This window comes from Leptonotus elevatus, chromosome 20 (genome assembly GCF_054856555.1).
Source record: "Leptonotus elevatus isolate MCC_2025b chromosome 20, RoL_Lele_1.0, whole genome shotgun sequence".
Classification (NCBI taxonomy): Eukaryota; Metazoa; Chordata; class Actinopteri; order Syngnathiformes; family Syngnathidae; genus Leptonotus; species Leptonotus elevatus.
This window is the reverse complement of record NC_141258.1, coordinates 7,218,946-7,238,328: the sequence shown is the minus strand read 5'-3', so window position 1 is coordinate 7,238,328 and position 19,383 is coordinate 7,218,946. Positions and strand designations below refer to the sequence as shown.

Genomic DNA, 19,383 nt, shown 5'->3' with positions numbered 1-19,383 from the left:
AAAGTCATAATGCCTTTCCTTAAATATTATTTTTGCTGTTTTGTTGAAGGAAATCACTGTTCAGTCACTAAAGTAAAAAATAAAAATAAAAATAAAATAAACATTAGTGTTAAGAATCATGTAAACTTGCATCTATTGCTGATGACAGATTCTTACAGGAACCCGATACAAACCTCTTCTGAACTATAAGAAATGCACAGGTGATGTTTGTGTGCTTTGTGCGTAGTGACAAGTCACCATGTGTGTATTTGCGTTGTGTTGTGTGAGTGTGTGTGTGTGTATGAGTGGGTGCAAGCGCAGAGCACAAGCCCTGCCCAAGTCTGGTTGCCACAAGGTGCCACTTCCCCCTCGCAACCGTCCCCAGCAGAGCAGCGATCCTTCCAGCCAGGGCAGGTCCAAGGTGTAGCATGGCCTTCCACATATCCAGGATTTTTACTTGGCTACTCGTCATCTCCATCGGAATTGTCTTTTTTGTTGCTTTTCAAGAAAATGTTACAGTGAACAAGTAAGTGTGTGTTTTTTTGTTATTTCCAATTTGTTTTAAGGGTTTGTGTTTGGATGGTGGGAACTATTTGACTTTATGTCTAAATAAGGGAAGGGGGCCATCATTTTTCATCAACATTCAACAAATGTATTATTTTTGAATATTTTTGTTGAGTAATCAACTTCTTGCTATCGCGTTTTCTTTCAATATCAGCTGGACCGTTTTCTCCGGAAACTTTGAGACGATCACCTCAAAAGTGGATTATGAGGAAACCACCACAATGCCCAACTCCTTAAATACCAAAAGACTTACCAAGTCTGTAACCGCAATACCCGTCACCGAGTTTAAACGCAAGACAGAAAGCGTCTCCACGCGCGGCGTCGTCCCCGAGACCCCCATGCCCATCCTCTGGAGAAAACACTTCTCCAAACTTCCCGTGTGGGATTTTGAGGACGTGTATAACCAGGATGCCGCAACTGCCAACACAGTAAGTGCGCTCCATTACTTTGAAGGAAAAAAAAAAAAAAAAAAGGAACGCCTGAATTTAATTTCTTCTTTCCCTAGAGGTGTGAACAATCGTTGAGGAATTCCAAGGATGAGAGCTTCAAGAAGGCTTTCCTTCCCAACATACGCTTGTTCCTGCACAAGGATAGCATCAACATGAGCGAGTGGAACAGACTCTCGCATTTCAACAATCCTTTTGGCTTCATGGATTACTCTTTTAATGGTAGGTCAAGGTGTTTCCAGAGATGAACTGGAGAGATGTGTCACATGGTTGCCAAACAATCGTATAAAGTCTCAAGAAGGCTGTCATGCCTGAGAAGACACAGAAAGTCTTCCATTTTGGGATTAAAGCGGCCATTTTGGGGTGATTTTTCTTTTTCTTTTCCTGGCCGCAAAAATTTTCTCTAAAACCCTTTTCACATAACGTCATGACACTTTGTACACGTTTCTATGCGTGAGTAGACCAACAAAAATGATCAAAGAAGTTAAGCCTGAGAAGACGGTATGAAATGTGTCATTTTGCTTTGAAGCAGCCATTTTAGAATAATTTTGGCAATTTCCAAGACCCCAATTTTTTTTCTAAAAATTCAGCCTACCAAAGCCATTGTTACTCAGTAACATACTATTTGGTAGGCATATCTATTTATGAGTAATTTCAACAGCTGCCATTTTGTTTTGAAGCAGCCATTTTAGGATCATTTTTTTCATTCAAGACGCACTTTGTGACCGGTAAGGATTTTATCCATTTGCTGACACATTTGAACAAGATGGATGACACTAAATTCTTAGGGATTCCGATTTTTGTTATTGCACGTGGATGGAGTATAGCTGCAAATAAAACATGAAACTTATGCTGCATTTGAGGAAGGTGGAAAGTCGGACTTTCCCGCTCCCATACCACGAGTGTGCACGGGAATGCCGATTATAAACATATTTATCTCTCTATAACAATTTAGTTATTCGAAATAAGTAACTTCACATAACCCAACGTGATTTTGACCTGCGTTAGCCAGACGACAACCAATTTATCGGAATCAGCCTTTGTTGTTTATATTCACCTCCAAACGCTTTGACATCAGAAATGGGACAATCCAAGTGCGATAAATCCAACTTCCACAAATGCAGTATAATAATGTCTTTTTTTTTTCTTCCAGATGTCATGTCCACAGTCAAGTTGATCCCAAAGCCAAAGGAGCCTTTTCTCTCTCCTAAGGCCGGTGGCGACGGCTGCATTCGTTGCGCTGTGGTGGGCACCGCCGGCATCCTGAACGGCTCCAAAATGGGCGACGAAATCGACGCACACGATTACGTCTTTCGGTAATATTTTCTCTCGTTTAGTTTTGGGGACATTTGGTTGTTGTTTTATAATAAGTATGTATTATATATCGTGTATGAAAACAAAATAATTGAGCTGTCATGACAATATTATTTCAGTCCTTTCTTATATTCAAGTCCAAACCGCCGGCAGCATTCTTTGCACTTGACATCCAGTAATCTTCAGGATGTTTTAAATAAACATGGCTCGAGGTGCCCACGCACACGGCACCGCACAATTGCAGGACGGTGCCTAGTGCAAATTGATGTACACAAACCAGTTTACCCACATTCATGGTTCAATACAAACAGCTTTAAGGCATACAATGGCGTTGCGATCTATTATGGAAGAAGCGGCATTGACCCAAATAATAATAATAATTAATAAATGAATGTGTTACATCCACCTTAACCACATGAAGAATCATAATAGTTTGATCAATAGAGAGTTCCAATGTAACACACCAACCCATTAGAACAGCCTCGACCAATCATTGATGATGTGGCTGACTGAATGACCAGGGTGTCCCAATACTTTAGTCCGTGTGGATGGGACTGTCCTCCAGGGTGTGACCGTATACGTGCTGGTATGTGTCTCACTTTGTGAACACACGCGCAAATGACAATACGAGCAGACAAACAGTGTGCTGCCCACCAGACAGGAGAAATGGCATTCTTTTCTAGCCAGCTATGACACGAGGACAATACAAAAAACATCTCGAAAAGCTTGCTGCAAAAGATACAGAAAGTCTGCCAGTTTGTTTTGAAGTGGTCATTTTAAGGTCAATGTTTCCATTTTAAGAGAACATTTGGAAAATTCTGCCAGTTTCGTTTAGCGACATGAAATTTGGTAGGCATGTTTATCACAAATTGATTTTTTTTTTAAAGTCTCAAGAAGCCATTTTTGAGTCATTTTGGGCCATTTTTAGGACCCCAGATTCTTCTTCTTCTTTATCTTTTTTTTTTTTAAAGCTTCAGTTACAATTACAGTTTCACTTAGCTTTGTGGCATTTGGTAGACATGTCTCTCATAATTAAGTAGACCCACAAAAAAAGTCTCAAGAAGCCAAGCCTGAAAAAAAAAATGCCTTTTTGCTTTTCAACGGCCATCTGGTGACCCCAGATTTTGTTTTTAATCTTAAATCACAATTCCAGTTTCTTAGCAATGTGACATTTGATAGCTATGTCTCTCAACTGAGTAGAGCCACAAAAAAAGTCTCAAGATGCCACACTGCAAAAACTGAAATCTTAAGTAAGATATTTTTTTTTATAATTTGCTTATTTTGCTCAGACAAGTTATTTTTACTTAAAATAAGATTGTCATACTAGATAATTCTGCTTATTTTAAGATACGCATTACTTAATGGTCTTATTTGATCAAGCAGTTTTGGCATTGAGTTTTAAGTACTGTGAGGCTTAAAACAAACGTTTTTTTTTCACATTTTAAGATGGCTAACCAACAACAAAGGCCCTAAACTGAGGTTTCATAAGTTTAAGTTCCTATTTTAAGATTTTGCATAATCAAGTAATAAGATAAATGGAAAAAAAATTATTTGACAAAAGTTCAATATAGAACTTTATTGTAAGCATTTTTGTCTTGTTAAAATCCGTTTGTGGTTTCGTAATATATACACACTCAGCTAATTTTTCTTCTTTCTGGCCAGTATAGTACTAGCGCAGTGGTCTTGTGGTAGAGTGTCTACTCTCAGACTGGGAGGTTGTGGGTTCAATCCCTGGTTTTGGTCAAAACATTTTTTTTAAAAGGGACCTTTTTACCTTCATGCTTGACACTGAGGCCAAGTTGCCCAAATTAATGTGAATATATTTTAAGCAATATTATTATTATTTATTTATTCGATATGACTTGTTTTTAGTTTAAAAATACCATTTTCAAGACCACTGTGGTTGATATGGGCCAAGTATTCACTTATTTTGGGCCTAGTATTTTCTTATTTTTCATAATCTTACAGGTAAATTTAAGAAACATTTTCTTGTTCTGTTGGCAGATAATTTTGCTTATTTGAAGTAATAATTTTCTTATTTTACTATTTTTTTTCCTTTAAATTTCTACTGTCCTTTTTGCAGTGCAAGCCTGAAAGACAAAAAAAATTCTGGGTCAATTTATCAATTTTCTAGTCCCCTGAGCCAGTTTCCTTTACTGGCATGAAATGTGCTAGACATGTCTAACAAGAGTTGACCCACAAAACCTTTCCAAAAGTCTTGCCTAAAAAATCCAGGAAATCTATTTTCTTACTGTCAAAGCAACAGTTGTGTTTGGTTCAGAGTCTTACGATATATTAATGCAAATTACACAACGCTTCATTGGTTTTGTATTTACAGTTTTTATGTCACGATTTTACAGAAAATTCACTGACATTTTTTACAGCGTACCTGTGGTACTTGCTGTTGTCCTGTTGAGGATCTCGTTATTGTTGTACGTCGCATTCCACACAACCAAAGTGTGCCAACAAAAGGATCCTCCTTATAGATACCAAATTCGAACCTTGTACAGACAGGCTTTGCAGTTTAATATAACTTTAATAATGTGGCAGGATGAACGGCGCAATCACCAAGGGTTACGAGGACGACGTGGGCAACAAAACGTCCGTCTACGTCCACACGGCGCACGCCATCACTACGTCTTTGTATCTGCTCAAGAAATACGGCTACAAGTCTGCCCCCCACGATGAGGTAAACCCCCCCCCCCCCCCCCCCCACCGACAAATCCATTCATAGATTAAATCACTCACGCAGCTCGATTCGCGCAGGGCATCAAATATGTGATGATTCCAGAGGGCATGAGGGATTTCCAGTGGCTGCGAGGACTCCTCACAGGCGACAGGGTGCAGCTCGGCCCGTACAAAAACAGACGGTGATGAATTTGATGAAATATTTGCTTGTTTACATTTGTATGATTCTTTATAAAAAAAATAATCATAATAATAATTCACTTTCAGGCCCCAGACGTACTACGCGGGGCAGTACAACGAGAGCCGTTTTTACGTCCTGCACCAAGACTTTCTGCGATATGTGCGCAACAGGTTGATTTTCACTTATTAAAATATGTTTCATGACTGTCACTCCTGCTGAAAGCGTGTTTTTTTTGGCACTTTTCAGGTTCCTGAAATCTCCTAACATGAATAAAAAATTCTGGGCAATAGTCCGACCAACCAATGGCGCATTTGCGCTCTTCCTGGCTCTTCACACATGTGATATAGTGAGATGTTGTTGTGTGTTTTTAAACAATAATTGAATGGCTGAAAAATAAGATCCTGATTCAATTCTTTCTCGCTCCACTCAGGTCGACGCGTACGGATTCATGACGAAAGACTACGCTAAGTATTCCAACTACTATTTCGAGAAGCATGGCAAGAGCCGCGTGATTTTCTATGCAAATCACGACTACATTCTGGAAATGAAAACCTGGGAGAACTTGCACGAGAGCAAAATCATGCGACTGTATCAAAGAAGTGAAACGGAACCCCCTCCCTCAAAAAGCGTAACTAGGAAGGATGTTCTAATGGTTTAACTTGTTGATAATTGTGACAATAGGCTATAGCGTCACTCTTTTTAACACTATTTATGTACAGCGTATTTTAGACTGTTATAGTGTTTTTTGTTTTTTTTTGTTAACATATTTTTATTAAGCAGAGAATAGAGTAGTACGGTACAAATTCCAATAAAAAAAATGGTATGCATCACACATTCAGTGAAGCGGAGAATTACAAGCTGGGTTGGGCAAAGATATCAGGGAAGTAACAATGGTTTGTCAAATGATCAAGTCACGCAATGTCTTCAATTTCAGTCATGATTCAGTTGTTGTTGTAGTTAATTAACAATTCATCTTTTTTTATTATTATTAAATCGAGTGTATTACTTCCTTTTTCTTTTTTCTTTTGCTGCTGCTTCCGTAGTTGACAGCACATCTTTCTAACAGCGCGACTGCGAACAGAGAGAACATGTTTACAAAAGTACAGTTCAAACTTGGCGACTGTTCAGACCCAACAAGCGACTTCACTTCCTTCTCCTACAATCAGAGGACAAACACTTTCAAATATTTTTGGGGCAAATCCCCGAAGAGGGAAAAGAAAGAAAGAAGCAAAACCAGTTTTGAATAATATCATTTGAGATTGTATTTTAATTTTGTGGGTTTCCTGGGGTACTCGGGCTTCCTCAAATATTCCAAAACATTCCTTTTAGGTTCATTGAAGACTCTACATTTGGTAAATGGAAGTGTAAATAACCGAATAGTTAAAGCTCCAATTTGAAACAGCAGATAACTGTAATGACTGCGCAAGTTATTTGTCACTAAATTGACAAATTATCGGCGGATCTTCTAAACATAGAAAATGTGTATTAAATCTAATCCCACACCGGTCTGACATTTTCTGTTTGCTACATTCACATTTGAAGGAGCGTTGGATTTTTATTTTTTTTATTTTTGAAGGAGCGTTGAGGAGGAGCTACGAGGGAGCATGACGCAGTCAACCCGGAAATAACATCTCTCCCAGAATACTTTGCGGCGTAAGAATGTTTTAAGAATTTATACTAGTTAGTTCGTAAACTTCGATTATAACCTCATCATATTCATCTTATGTAAACGTTATTCTCTCGACTACGATGTTTTGCGTGAGTGTTAGAACGTGTTGTAAACACACCGTGAGTTTAAGTTGTATCTCTTACAATGACCTCGCCGTGCCGCCCAGCTAGAAATCAGTACACTCTTGTTTCTCTTCAGATCGTATAAATCTTTCGCCTTTTACTAAAGATTTCCGTGGGGAGGAACAACAAGAGTTTTTACCAATTTTTTGATGCCCTGCGCAAGCGGGGCTTTCTCTCTGGTTGAAAATAAAATCGTGATCTCGCTGTCAAAGTGTCAGAAGATCATTGTGGCACTTCTAAGTTCCATATTCACAATAATGATTATCCTGTATGTTGTCAAGCACTGTATTACTTACTTACCACTAGCAAACAGCGAGTCCCCCTCCCGCCCCCCGTACTAAAGTAATTCTAACTTTGTTCATTCCATTTGTCTCATTAAATAAAGTATAGTTGGTTTAACATTTAAAAAAAAACCATTATTTACACATCGAACATGGTTATTTAATTATATTTAACTATCCATGACTTAGTGTCGTTTTGAAATTGCACATTTAACATTTTTATATTGTTTACATAATTGTTTAACTATACAGCACATCCATTCATCCATCTTCTGTACTTCTAATCAATTTCATTCTAGATCACACAATCCAAATTTACAGTGAATTATGTTATGATTACATTTGTAAAATGACATACATTTTAATTGACAATAATTATTATTTTCATTTTCAAACTCGAGTGAGACCCTTGAGCACAAAACTTTTCTTCAGTAAACAAAACGGCTCACCCTCCCCGTAAAAAGAGTTGTGTCGCCCCCTGCAGGCTAGTGTGTGTGTTTGGCTAAATAAACCTTTAATGCATACAACCGTCAGAAGACTATGGAGTAAAATACAGAAGGAAAGCCAGTTCATAAAGCAGTGTGAGATATTGGAAGAATTGTAGGCTACCTAATCTACAGTCAAAATTAACTTTTTACATTTGTAGTTAAATACATTCCATAATCTGTACGCCTACTATTTTAAGAGGTTATTATTTAAATATACCACCCAGAACTTCGATATACGTAAACATAGCAAAACAAAAGCATTCATTGTCAAACAACAAGCAATGTGGGGCCTATGATAAGGAGTCGTGAAATCCAATTAGACAAGTTATAGTTTCCTGCACAGAGAACACACACACACACACACACAGGTCTGCTGCGTGGTGTGGTGTGTCACGTGATGACCTCAAGGTCCATCGGATGTAGGTGGAAGCTGGGGAGGAAGGAAGGTGGGGGCCCGGTAGATATGCATGGCCTTGAAAATGAAGCTAAATCACGCGTGAAGTCAGAAAATCATACGAGACCTCCACCCCGGGAGCAGTAAAAAGATTTAGTGTGTTTTTAGTTAGTGTGACAACCATACAACTTCTGTTCATGCTAACTGATACTATTGTAAATAGAATGTAGCTCATAGCATTATGGCTAATGGCTGGCATGCAAATGATCACAGAATGGCACATTTTTACTTTATTCTGTCAGGCGTCTTCAAAGTACTTTACTTTTCAGTTTTTAACTGTTTTACATGCTTGAATGACAATTTGGAATGTCAAATTCTTACTTAACAGGAACTGAACGGAATTGTTATTTTACTGAAGTGATGTATATAGGCAACCCATCGCTCGTTATTATGGTCTGCGTGACCACATAGGCCTACTGATTTTCGGCAGTGTATATGTGCAATCAACCTCCATTGTTTACCGGAGTCTATAATTAGCTCACTGCTGAGTTACACTGTCCTTAGTACTGATTGACAGTGCTTTATTTTGAAATTATGTCTGCGTGCAACCCAAAATACTACCTATACAGTCATATAATGTGTAAAAGAAAAAAAAAATTCCCCCACACAATTGAAAACAGTTACCAAGTGTCTAATAACATGTTGTGCACTCAAAATACCCCCAACATTAAATAAAAATAAAAAAGACAAAATTTTCCAGCATATTTCATGCCATGGTCAAAGTGGCTCATTTAAGGGACTGACGTGTCTCATACAGAAGGCAGACCTCATCACCACACTTACTGCTATGCTAATGTTTTACAGTGCACATCCTACATCCGGTTTCATTCTGAAACACCGGAAGTTGCTGCTTCCACTGCTCGCCTACGTTAACGCTAACCGAAGGAAGCGTCCAGCTCGACCGCATTCCTCCTCTGTCGACAGCCTGGCTGGGGCAGAGTGAGACACAGGAAGAAAGGAAGCCATTAAAGAAAACGTCAAAAGATTTTTTTGTGTCTTCCCAGCAGCACCAAAGCGATCTGGATTTTTATAAATCAGGAGTCGTCGACTCTTACTGGACCGTGTGACCAAATATGGGCCGTGACTAAATAACAAGCACGTCAGGACTGTGGACTTTTGGACCCGAAGGGAAGAGCGTCATTAAGCAGCAACAACAACAAAAAACGGCCGTTTTTTGATTCAATCTCGTCAGTAATATCGAGTAAAAAGAAGAAAAGCCTGGGTGAAACGACCTCTAACCCTTTCCACCGTGGATATCCTGTGTGTGTGTTGTTTTAATATCAAGATGGCTGATGACAGCAGCTAGCCAGTATAACAAGGACAGCGGAGCGGCGTCGCCTTTTAATATCATCATATTTTTATATTCTATCCTTGGAATAGTTACAAATATATATTTAAGATAGTGATATATTTGTAAATAATGTTGTATGCAAGCAAGGGCCGCGTTTGTGACGAAAGTGCGGTTTAAAATGTGTACCTGTGCTACAAAATGGTGAGGTGAGTCGCTTCGCTTTTTTCCCCCCCTACGATTTTCGTCGAGATAAGTCGATTAAATATGTTGTTGGTCGACGGCGGGGGAGAGTGCTGGCGAATAAGCAGGACGCCGGAGTAAGATTTAATTAATAAATAATAATTGTATTTTTTTTCCTGTGGAGGCGGGGGCTTATTCGATCGATGGGTGTTGAAGCAAGCAACATTCCTGCGGATCCTTAAAGCTAAATAAAAGCTCTTTTGTTCCGTAGCTTCGACTATAGCCCTTAAAAAGCGACAACTATGCAGTAAAACCGCATCCAAAGCGACGGCCTGGCTATGAATTTATGATTTCGCCATCTAATAAGATTAGTGGGCCCTTTTGTTTTCGAGTGGAAAGTGCCAGAGAGAGCCGCGGCCTTGTCTGTATGTGTGTGAGTGTGTGGATTATTATTCATCTCATGGAAATGGCGTTTCACGTCAAAACGAAACGGAGGCGTTATTAATCTGAATCTGTTGTGGGTCCGCGGTGCGTTCACGGCCGTCGTGCGCTTAACCTAGCCGAGCCGAACCTGCTGTGCTGCTTCGTTCGGGAATTTGTCGGCTGGAAAAAAAAAGTGACTGTTAAAGGTTCGGAGTCAGGTAGAAAAAAAAATAAAAAGTGTTAATCAGGGTGTGGGAGCAGGTTAATGAATCAAGCCCCAGGCAGCTGTCAGTGCACGTGCAGGAGGTCCTGTGCTCATTTGCATATTGGGCTGCCCCAGGTTTAGTTATCTGTGCCTTGTTTGGATTCCAAGGTTTTTACCTGCAGGCTGCTACTTCCTGTAGGCCACACGTACACACAAACACGCCCTGTGTGTGTGTACGTGCGCGTGTGTGTCACAGTTTACAGCAATCTTGTAACGTCAGCCTCACTCTGTGTGAGTGTGTTCTCCTTTGGTCAGTTTTCCGGAACTTGCTGCAGCAATAACTAACAAGTCAGGGTGTCAGCGCAGAGGTAAACGCACACTTTCTGGACAGCGTCAGGTTTTTTTCTGAGAAGGGTGGTGTGGGCGGGAGGCTCGGGTTTCGTGAGAACACGCAGACCGAAACCCAGAGGCTTCATTGTATGCCTGCCCCCGCCGCCATGGCGTCCGACATGGCCGAGACGTGGAAGAACTGCTTCGAGGAGGAGCTCATCTGCCCCATCTGCCTACATGTCTTCTCCGAGCCCATCCAGCTCCCCTGTAAGCACAATTTCTGCCGGGCGTGCATCAGCGAGGCCTGGGCCAAGGACTCCACGTTGGCCCGCTGCCCCGAGTGCAACCACGCATACAGCCAGAAGCCCAGCCTGGAGAAGAACCACAAACTGTCCAACATCGTGGAGAAGTACAACGCCCTCAGCGTGGAGAAAGCGTCACCGCCGCCGCCCCAGTGCATCCTGTGCCGACGCGGCCCCCCGCTGCCCGCCGTCAAGGTGTGCTTGCGCTGCAACGCGCCATGCTGCCAGTCGCACGTGCAGACGCACCTGCAGCAGCCGTGCTCGGCGCTCGGGCACCTATTGGTGGAGGCCGAGGCGGTCAAGGCGTGGACTTGCCCGCAGCACGACGAATACCGGCTTTACCACTGCGATGCCGAGCAGACGGCCGTGTGCCAGTACTGCTGCTTTGCCCGCTGCCACCCCAGCCACGGGCATGCCGTCGCCGACGTGGAGCTGCGTCGCAATGACATCAGAGTAAGACATTCACACGCTCACCACAGCCACTTCTAAACTGCTTTTGACCAGGATTATTGAGGTTACTGTGAGTGTGAACATGCTAGATGATGAAGTGAGGTGAAATTGAAATCTGTTGGGTAAAGGAAAAAAAACACATTGATAATTTAGTTTAAAAGGTAAGTCAACCCAAAAATTTTCTTTACAATAATATATATTCTATGCAGCCCCACTAGTCTCAACTCGGTATTCCGATTAAAAAGATGGAATATGAGTTAATCAGCCAAATCTCAGGCGGCAGCCATTTTGCCACTTGCTGTCGACTGGAAATGGCATCACAGTTGCTCAAGGCTCAGTTAATGACCAATCATGGCTCATCTGTTTTCTGCAGTTGTGTCGCCATTGGTTGTTACCAGGGCTACCTCCTGACAAGTTCCACAAACCAGGAAGTAACTTGCTAGCTAACTCACAGATGGATAACCAACCACCAAATTAGCACTTAACAGTTCATCCTCCGCAATAAGCGCGATTATGTAGGTAAACTATATCTGCCTCCAAGACATTAGAGGGCGCTAAGAGGCCACACGCAGCAAAAATTCATAAAAATACCAATTACTACTTTCCTATAAAGCAATTTATTGTTTTGACTTGGTGATACCTATATTGCTAATGATTTTTTATTGTACTTTACATTGAGTAGCTATCTGATACCGACTTTTGTCTGCGTCATCTTGAGATGTTTACCATCCGTCTCGCTCTGGTATTTACCCCACAAGGAGCGTCAAGCACCTGCTGGTCGACTTCAACGGGAATCTTCCATCCAGCTGCCGTTTGTTGTCGAGCTGGCTAGCTATCAGCCTGTGACCAACGTTAGCTATTCCGCCACTAAAATGGCTTCTTAGAGGAAGCATAAAAACAAGAAGATAGGTGCTAGTCTGTATGTTTCTTAGTGAATAATTTTAATTTTAATCATATTTGACAGAAAAATTCTTGTTGGAGATCTAATATGGTATTTGGACAAAATTTGGAAATATGCAAGCGGTCAATATTTTGAAACAAAGTAACTTGTAGTAGCAAACAAATTTTTTTTTTAAGGCATTACTGGATTAGATGTCAGACATCTTGAATGAATCCTGTCAATCTGATCCATGATCAATAAGTGCTTTTGTGCATTTATGGCCGAATCACACTCACACACACACACACACACACACACACACACAAAAGCTATCGCTTTACATTTTGCGTCGTCGCCAAGCAACAACAAGCACTTTTAAATTGCGGCCTTGAAATGGTCACATTTCATTTACTGAAAGGCCGGAATCTGCATCCAGCTTGCTGCGGTCGTCCTTGTCATCTGTCGGAATGCCACACAATGCAGCGACGGAGGGTGTGGGGCTGCGGGTGGCGGCGACAATGAGGGTCTCTCATTGTGAAGGAGGAGGGGTGGGCTTATCTCCCCGGCACAGGTGCATCCTCGCTCGGGGATCGCCAGCGAGGGATTACAGTGATTCGTCACTCGATTGTGGGGATTTTAATTTTTTTTTAATGACATCTCGGTTTCCTGCCTTTTTGAACCCCCACACCTTTACGCACATGCATATTTTTCAAAGGTGTGTGTGTGTGTGTGTGGGGATCTGTCAGAGGGGGAAACGTGAGTCTTCGACTGACTCATGACACCGGCTTTCGGCGTCAACCCTCTTTTACTTCCTGTCGCTATGAGTCAGCAGGAGGGGTGACAGAGGTTATGGTTGGGGGCGTGGTTGCCCATCTGAACTCTAAAGCCACGCCCCGCCCCCCAAGAAAAAAAAATCCTTTGCCATCTTTCTCTACATTATTAATGGTCTGGATGGTCGCTAATTAGAACCCGCTGAATTATTTAGGGATGAATATTTACATTGCATTAGCGTTCAGCATTCATGTACGTAGATATGAGGGTCTATTTAGCATATATTTGCATATTCACCAAATCCGCCATGGCTCTCATTTGCCAGCCGGGCCTTTAAGATGAATAACCGTTGATTCGAGCTGTGTCGGCCATCTTTAATATGATTTCAACTCCTCGCTTCGCCATCCCCCTCCTCTGCGCTTCCATTAGCCCCACACGTCGAATTCACCTCCCTGCACCTCCAGGCGCGGCCAGACCTTCCCTGTGGCCCCCTGCCCCTGATGGAAAAGCCACTGTGCTGAAATGACAACGAAAGCTCCCCCCCCGAAATCCCACCCACCCATTCCCTCCCCTATGTATCCATAGCTGCAACCTCCCTCTGTTAAGCTTCTTCTCCTTCGACCCCGCTGCTTTTTTCTGCTCGCAGCCCGACTCAATCAGTCAGCACAACCAGGTCACAGTCCTGCGTGTAACATGGCAACCGTGTGTGTGTGTGTGTGCGTGCGCGTGTGAGATATCTAGGCCAGTGGTTTCCAATCAGGGAACCGATGATAAAATCAGCTGTTTGCTGAGCGGCCAGTGTTTACGGGAGTGTTTTTTTAAATGTATTTTTTAGCCACGTTGGACTCCTGCAATCCAGATTTCCACGCACTGAAATGGCTTGTTGTTAGCATGCTAGCGTGCTACACACCGAGGTAGCAAAATAAGAATAAAGATGGGCCCAGTGAACACAGGCAGGTCTGTGCGCCGGCATTAGCATTTAGCTGGAAGCGCTAATATGGCTGCAAGGGGGAGAGGGAAGGGGGCGGGGGGTTGTTCGCTTGAATCTGGATCAAGTTGATGCTGCCGCTATATCTTGTCCGTTTCAGTTTGTTGAATTCACTGAATTGTGTATAAAAAGAGTTTAGAACCTTTTTAGAAGTGGACCAATTATAGCATTTCGCCGATAAATAGACATCAGGTTCAATATACATTTGAAATTTTTTTTAGGGCAGTGGAGATTCATATGGATGAAAAAAATGTATAATTAAATCTGCAATTTTAGAATATGGTTTTAATTGATTATTTTTTCCATTTTGCTTTTAGAAAAATATACAAAAGTTTAGTTTGCCCTTCGGCAGGTTTTCCCCCAGTGCTTTCAAAGCCTTTTTTTATTTTTATTAAATAAATATTTTTCAGTAATTCATTAAGATACAATGTAAAAATAAGTAGACACCACTGTTCATTATAATTAACGTTAACGGTCTAGGTGCAATTAATCAAAATTCAATTACAATGTCATTTATTACACTCCACAATTACAAAATCAGCATAACCGTAAAAAAAATATTATTAATACTAATTTTGAGTTTTTTCAATTTATACGTTTGCTCCTTTTAATTTTTTTTAAATAACTAATACATTTTGTTTACTCAAGAAGGAACTTGCATAATTATAGTGTTTTTATTTATTTATTTGTCTTAATATTTTTTACGTTCCAACATTTTTCTGTTTTGTACCAAAAAATATTAATTCGTTATCGTCCTAATCGTGATTTAAACTATTACCAAAATATTTGTGATGAATATTTTCTTCGTAATCGAGCAGCCCTATGTTAACAAATAATCCATTGTAAACATGACTTTTCTTGCCAGTTATTAATGATATCCTCCTCCTTTCAAAATAGAAATAAACAAAAAAGCTAGAAAAACTGTAACCCGTCCCATCGCAACCTTGGTCACATTCAAGATTTACGCGACTCCTTCTCTCACCGGTTGCTCATGATAACCAGCCGCTTGCACAACAAAAATAAACACGCCGAGAAATGAAAAGCATTCCATCATCCTAGCCTGGCATTTTCTCTCATTATGAAAACACGGCCATGTTTTTAGCGGGGCCACTAAAGCAGAGGGGAGCTTTTTCTGCCTGCTTATGTTGGTTCATTTATCAAGTCAAACCCCCAACACACACACACACACACACTTATGCAAGCACGAAACAGCTGCTGGTTGCCATGACAGCGTGGTCCTCCCCTCCTGCGGGGATTGTGTGTGTCGGATGGGGACCAACTAAGCCGGGGATGGAGGGAGGGGGAAAATGTGGCGGTGTTTTAAAGACTTTCTTTCTTCTGTTTTCCTCTCCTGTCACCTTGCAGCAAAGCCTACTGAGGCAGCAGGAGCGCGTGGAGGACCGCGTGCAGGAGATCGAGGAGCAGCTATGCAAGTTGGACTCAGACAAGTGTGTGGTGGAGGTGCGTTTACGCATGCATCCGGAAATATTGAATATTGATAATTGAAATGTTTTGAATAATGCTGCAGGATAAAATGTGTAAAAAGAAAAAAAGTGAAGCATTTCCAAATGCAGCAGTATTGCGCAATCCCGCCTCCATTTTGTGTTGACGTTTTCACGCTTTGGTCTCCTCCTCCACAAGGACCGCGTGCTGGAGCTCAAAGAGGACGTTCGCATGCAGTACCAGCGCATGCACCAGCTCCTGGAGGAGGACCTGGGCCGCACGCTCGAGGCGCTGGAGCGGGCGCAAGCGCGCTTCTGCCAGGAGAACGCCGCCCAGGTCCTGGTGCTGGGCGAGCAGCGGCACGAGGCGCACAAGCTGCTGAGCGCCATCAACACGGCGTTCGGCAAAGCGGAGGAGCTGGGTTTCATGAAGAACACCAAGCCCGTCAAGATCCTCACCGACAGGTACGAGGGCTGTGGTTCCCGTCCGTGACGCCGTCTTATTGGTGGTTGTCGGGGTCTCATCTCGAATGTTTTGTAGGTCTCAGGCGTGCGTGGGGAGCACGCTGCCCCCCTACAAGGTCGGCAATCTGAACGCCAAGCTCTTCCTCGCGGAGATTTCCAAACGGGAGAAGAGCTTGAAGAGAACGCTGGAAGGTACACAGTCTGATCATTGTTTTGGTTGCCTTTACCAGGGAATAATATTAATATATTTTTTATCATCAATTATCCTATCAATTATTCCATCGATTACTTGGGTAGGCCTCCCCCTTGCTTTTCTTTCCTTCTAGAAAATGTCTGACCGTGGTAAGGACGCTTCTAAACTAGGGCTGCTCGATAATGAATTTAATCCTGACTAATTTGGTTATATTGAAATCACGATTAGGACAAAATTTTTTTTTTGGGTACAAAACAAGAAATGTTTGAACATAAAAAATATGAAGACAAATACATTTCTTTGAAACACTATAATTATGCAAGTTTTTTTGGGGACCAAACAAGATTTATTAAATTATTAGTTATTTTAAAATAAAAAAGGTGCAAATATATACATTTAAACAACTCAAATATATATATTTTTTGTTTATGATGATGCCAGTTTTGTAATTGGGGAGTGTAATAATTAATTGCACAGCCCTAACAGTAACTAACTGTTTTTATGTAAGCCTGGGTAGATTCAAATGTGTATTTTGATTATTAATGTATGCTTAATTAACCAGTTATTTAATAGTATAAAAACATATAATGTAAATTGTAATGTAAATGTGAAAGTGTTCATTTTACCATATTGTATTTACAAGAAATAAATAATTTTTTTGATAATAGTGTTGCAATGTGCATTTGTAAAATAGTTAATTTAAGTTATTTTGTATTTATATTTAATTATTAAATATATTGAAATGTTTTTAAATAAAGTAATAATTCATTGTCATGTTTTTAGTTCTTTAACTTGAGCCATTTAATGCAATTAGTCAAATAAATGCAAATATGAAAGTTCACATTTAAAAAAAATAATTACTCAAAACAAATCAAATATAATAATGAGATAAGTGAATCAAAAATAACTAATTAATGAATCAATACATTTTAATTAACAAATTTTAGAGGCAGGGGTTGACTAAATTATTACAATAAACTTCACAGGACTTTTGTAAATGTATGCTGGGCCGGATTCAAAAAGGGAGTGGGCCATAATGTGACCCCCAGTCCATGATTTGCCTACACCTTCTGCATGACTTACTCATTTACATTTACTTGGGACAAATGTAAAAACTTGTTCTTGCCTTTAGGCTCCTTTCACGAGCACATTGAATACATATTGAAGTGCTTTCACCACGCTTTGCTGCCAAATATTAAATGGTTAGATTTTCTTTTTTTTATAATATTGGGGAAAAAATGCAGAATATCAAAATGTCCTTTCCGGAGTATTTTATGTTGACGTGTCCTTGTGTCTCCCCTCAGCTCCGCTCACCCCTCCCTCCACCTTCCTGCAGTCCGTCCCGGCCTTCCCGAGCGGCCAGAGTTCAGCCTCGGGAGCGGAGAAACGGAAACATTCCGCCGCCTTCCCGGAAGGAAACTCGGGCAAAACCAGCGCGGCCAATTTCAAAGACGCCTCCTCCTCCTCGTCTTCTTCCTCGAGCAAGCAGCCCTACCTGGGCTCCTCCTCCTCCTCCGGAGAGGGCCAGTCGGCCAATCAGCCGTGCGGCCCGCCTCACATAACAGACGGCGCCAACCACCATTTCGGTTCCTCGCACTTCCCTCCCGGCGCCGGGGGCGGCGGCACCGGGGGCTCCTCGCACTCCTCCCAGCAGGCCGTGCTGCCGCAGTACGGCGGGCGCAAGATCCTCGTGTGCACCATGGATAACTGCTACTGCTCCGGGGTGCCGTCCGTGTCGGGCCACCGCGGCCACCCGCCGTACCCGCGCTCGGGATCCTTCCCCTGGGTCAGCGCGCAAGACTACCCCCCGCCGCCCGGCCTGGCCTCCGGGGGGCCGTCCATGCAGGGCCTGGCGGTGCGCGACTGGATCGACGCCTCGCAGTCGCACAGACACGCCGACTTCTACGGGCTGTACGGGCAGCCCTCCACAAAGCACTACGTCACCAGTTAACACACACACACACATATAGACCACTCACACACAGCAAAACATTAATCCCCTGCCTAATTACCTATTACTATCCTGTTAACCAATAATTTGGCGCCCTCTTGTTCAGAAAGAGCGCCCAAATTGAAAAATTCAGTAATTGTGAACCACAAAAATGCAGGGGATTACTTTCAATTGCTTTAAAGCCGTTATAGCCTACACACATTTAAACTACACACACCTCTAGAATACAATGTATACACATTCGGGGGCAGGGTCGATCGCTTTTTATTTGTACTTTTTTTTTCGGTCAATGTTGTAAAATGTTTAACTAAAAGAAAACAACCTTAGAAAAAAAAAAGCATAGCGGCCATTTTAAGAGACTCTGAGGGAGGAGACAGAAGGGAAGTATTTTTATTTATAGAGCGAGAGATGGAAATGAACTTTTAATGGACGGGACAAAAAAAAAAAAAAAGGAGGAAAAGAGTTTTGCAAATGTTTCACGTCCACCGAGGTCAGTTGCCTTACGTCGTCGGATTTTTTATTTTTGGGTCCCCTCCTTCGCTGCACTTGTTACAGCTTCCCAGGCTCTTCCACACAATACCCACAATGCACTTGGAGGACGCTTTTCCATTTTTCCCCCTCAACTTCACAGGAAATAAGAGACCAGACTGGTGGGACAGACCAAACCAATCAGGCGTTGACGAGAAGAGGATCCGACGACGCCATCTAAAGTACTTCCTTCAGGGCGACGATGTCACTTCCTCTCAATAAGCACACACACACACTCACACGTACGCGCGCGCGATAGCTCTTGGCTTCCTCTTTGCAGCTGTAAGCATGCAAAGGAAGAGATTTTTTTTAAGCACTCAGAAGAAGAGGCAATGTATGCAGTTAAAAAAAAAAAAAAAAGTGTACGATGATCTACTTTTTCTAAAGGAACGAGAATGAACTGGTCATCCTTCTTGCATAGAAGCCATTAAGGACACTCAACTTTAAGAGAAAGGACAAAAAAACAACTTGAAAGTCCTTTTTTGTAAATATTTTGTGAAATGGGAAAAATGACACGACGTGATTTGGAGAATTCCAAATAAAGAAAGAAATTTAAAACGATTCTGTCTGGTTGATTAAAGTCTAACAATTAATTAATTAATTATATATATATATATATATAGCCGTATTTTATCATGGAAAATAAGTGAAAATGTGTTTTGACTGAAAATGACAGCACAGTTGCTCAGTTAACGACCAAAGACCGCTCACCTGTTGATCACAAGCTTAGCCGTGATGTCATGTCGTAAATGTGATGTCATTTTCAGTGGACAGCACGTGGCAAAATGGCCGCCCCGA

At 41.7% G+C, this 19,383-nt stretch overlaps 3 protein-coding genes and 1 non-coding gene across 4 annotated transcripts in view; all 4 read left to right on the top strand.

The window, feature by feature from the left end:
- The window catches only part of timp2a (TIMP metallopeptidase inhibitor 2a), a 76,265-nt gene that overhangs the window by 29,655 nt on the left and 27,227 nt on the right, over positions 1-19,383 (top strand). The window lies entirely within an intron of this gene.
- On the top strand, positions 262-6,674 carry LOC147156797 (alpha-N-acetylgalactosaminide alpha-2,6-sialyltransferase 2-like). The gene is made up of 9 exons (XM_086064435.1): positions 262-505; positions 698-971; positions 1,049-1,211; positions 2,143-2,305; positions 4,854-4,992; positions 5,070-5,173; positions 5,259-5,342; positions 5,419-5,518; positions 5,603-6,674. The coding sequence occupies exons 1-9, from the start codon at positions 408-410 to the stop codon at positions 5,828-5,830; spliced, it is 1,353 nt and encodes a 450-aa protein (XP_085920561.1). The 5' UTR covers positions 262-407; the 3' UTR covers positions 5,831-6,674.
- Positions 7,020-7,133, top strand: LOC147156796 (U5 spliceosomal RNA). The gene has a single exon (XR_015091885.1). It is a non-coding gene; the product is annotated as a U5 spliceosomal RNA (small nuclear RNA).
- Positions 9,045-19,146, top strand: trim8b (tripartite motif containing 8b). The gene is made up of 5 exons (XM_086063677.1): positions 9,045-11,370; positions 15,372-15,467; positions 15,648-15,913; positions 15,990-16,105; positions 17,411-19,146. Exons 1-5 carry the CDS (start codon positions 10,765-10,767, stop codon positions 18,055-18,057), a joined length of 1,731 nt encoding a protein of 576 aa, XP_085919803.1. The 5' UTR covers positions 9,045-10,764; the 3' UTR covers positions 18,058-19,146.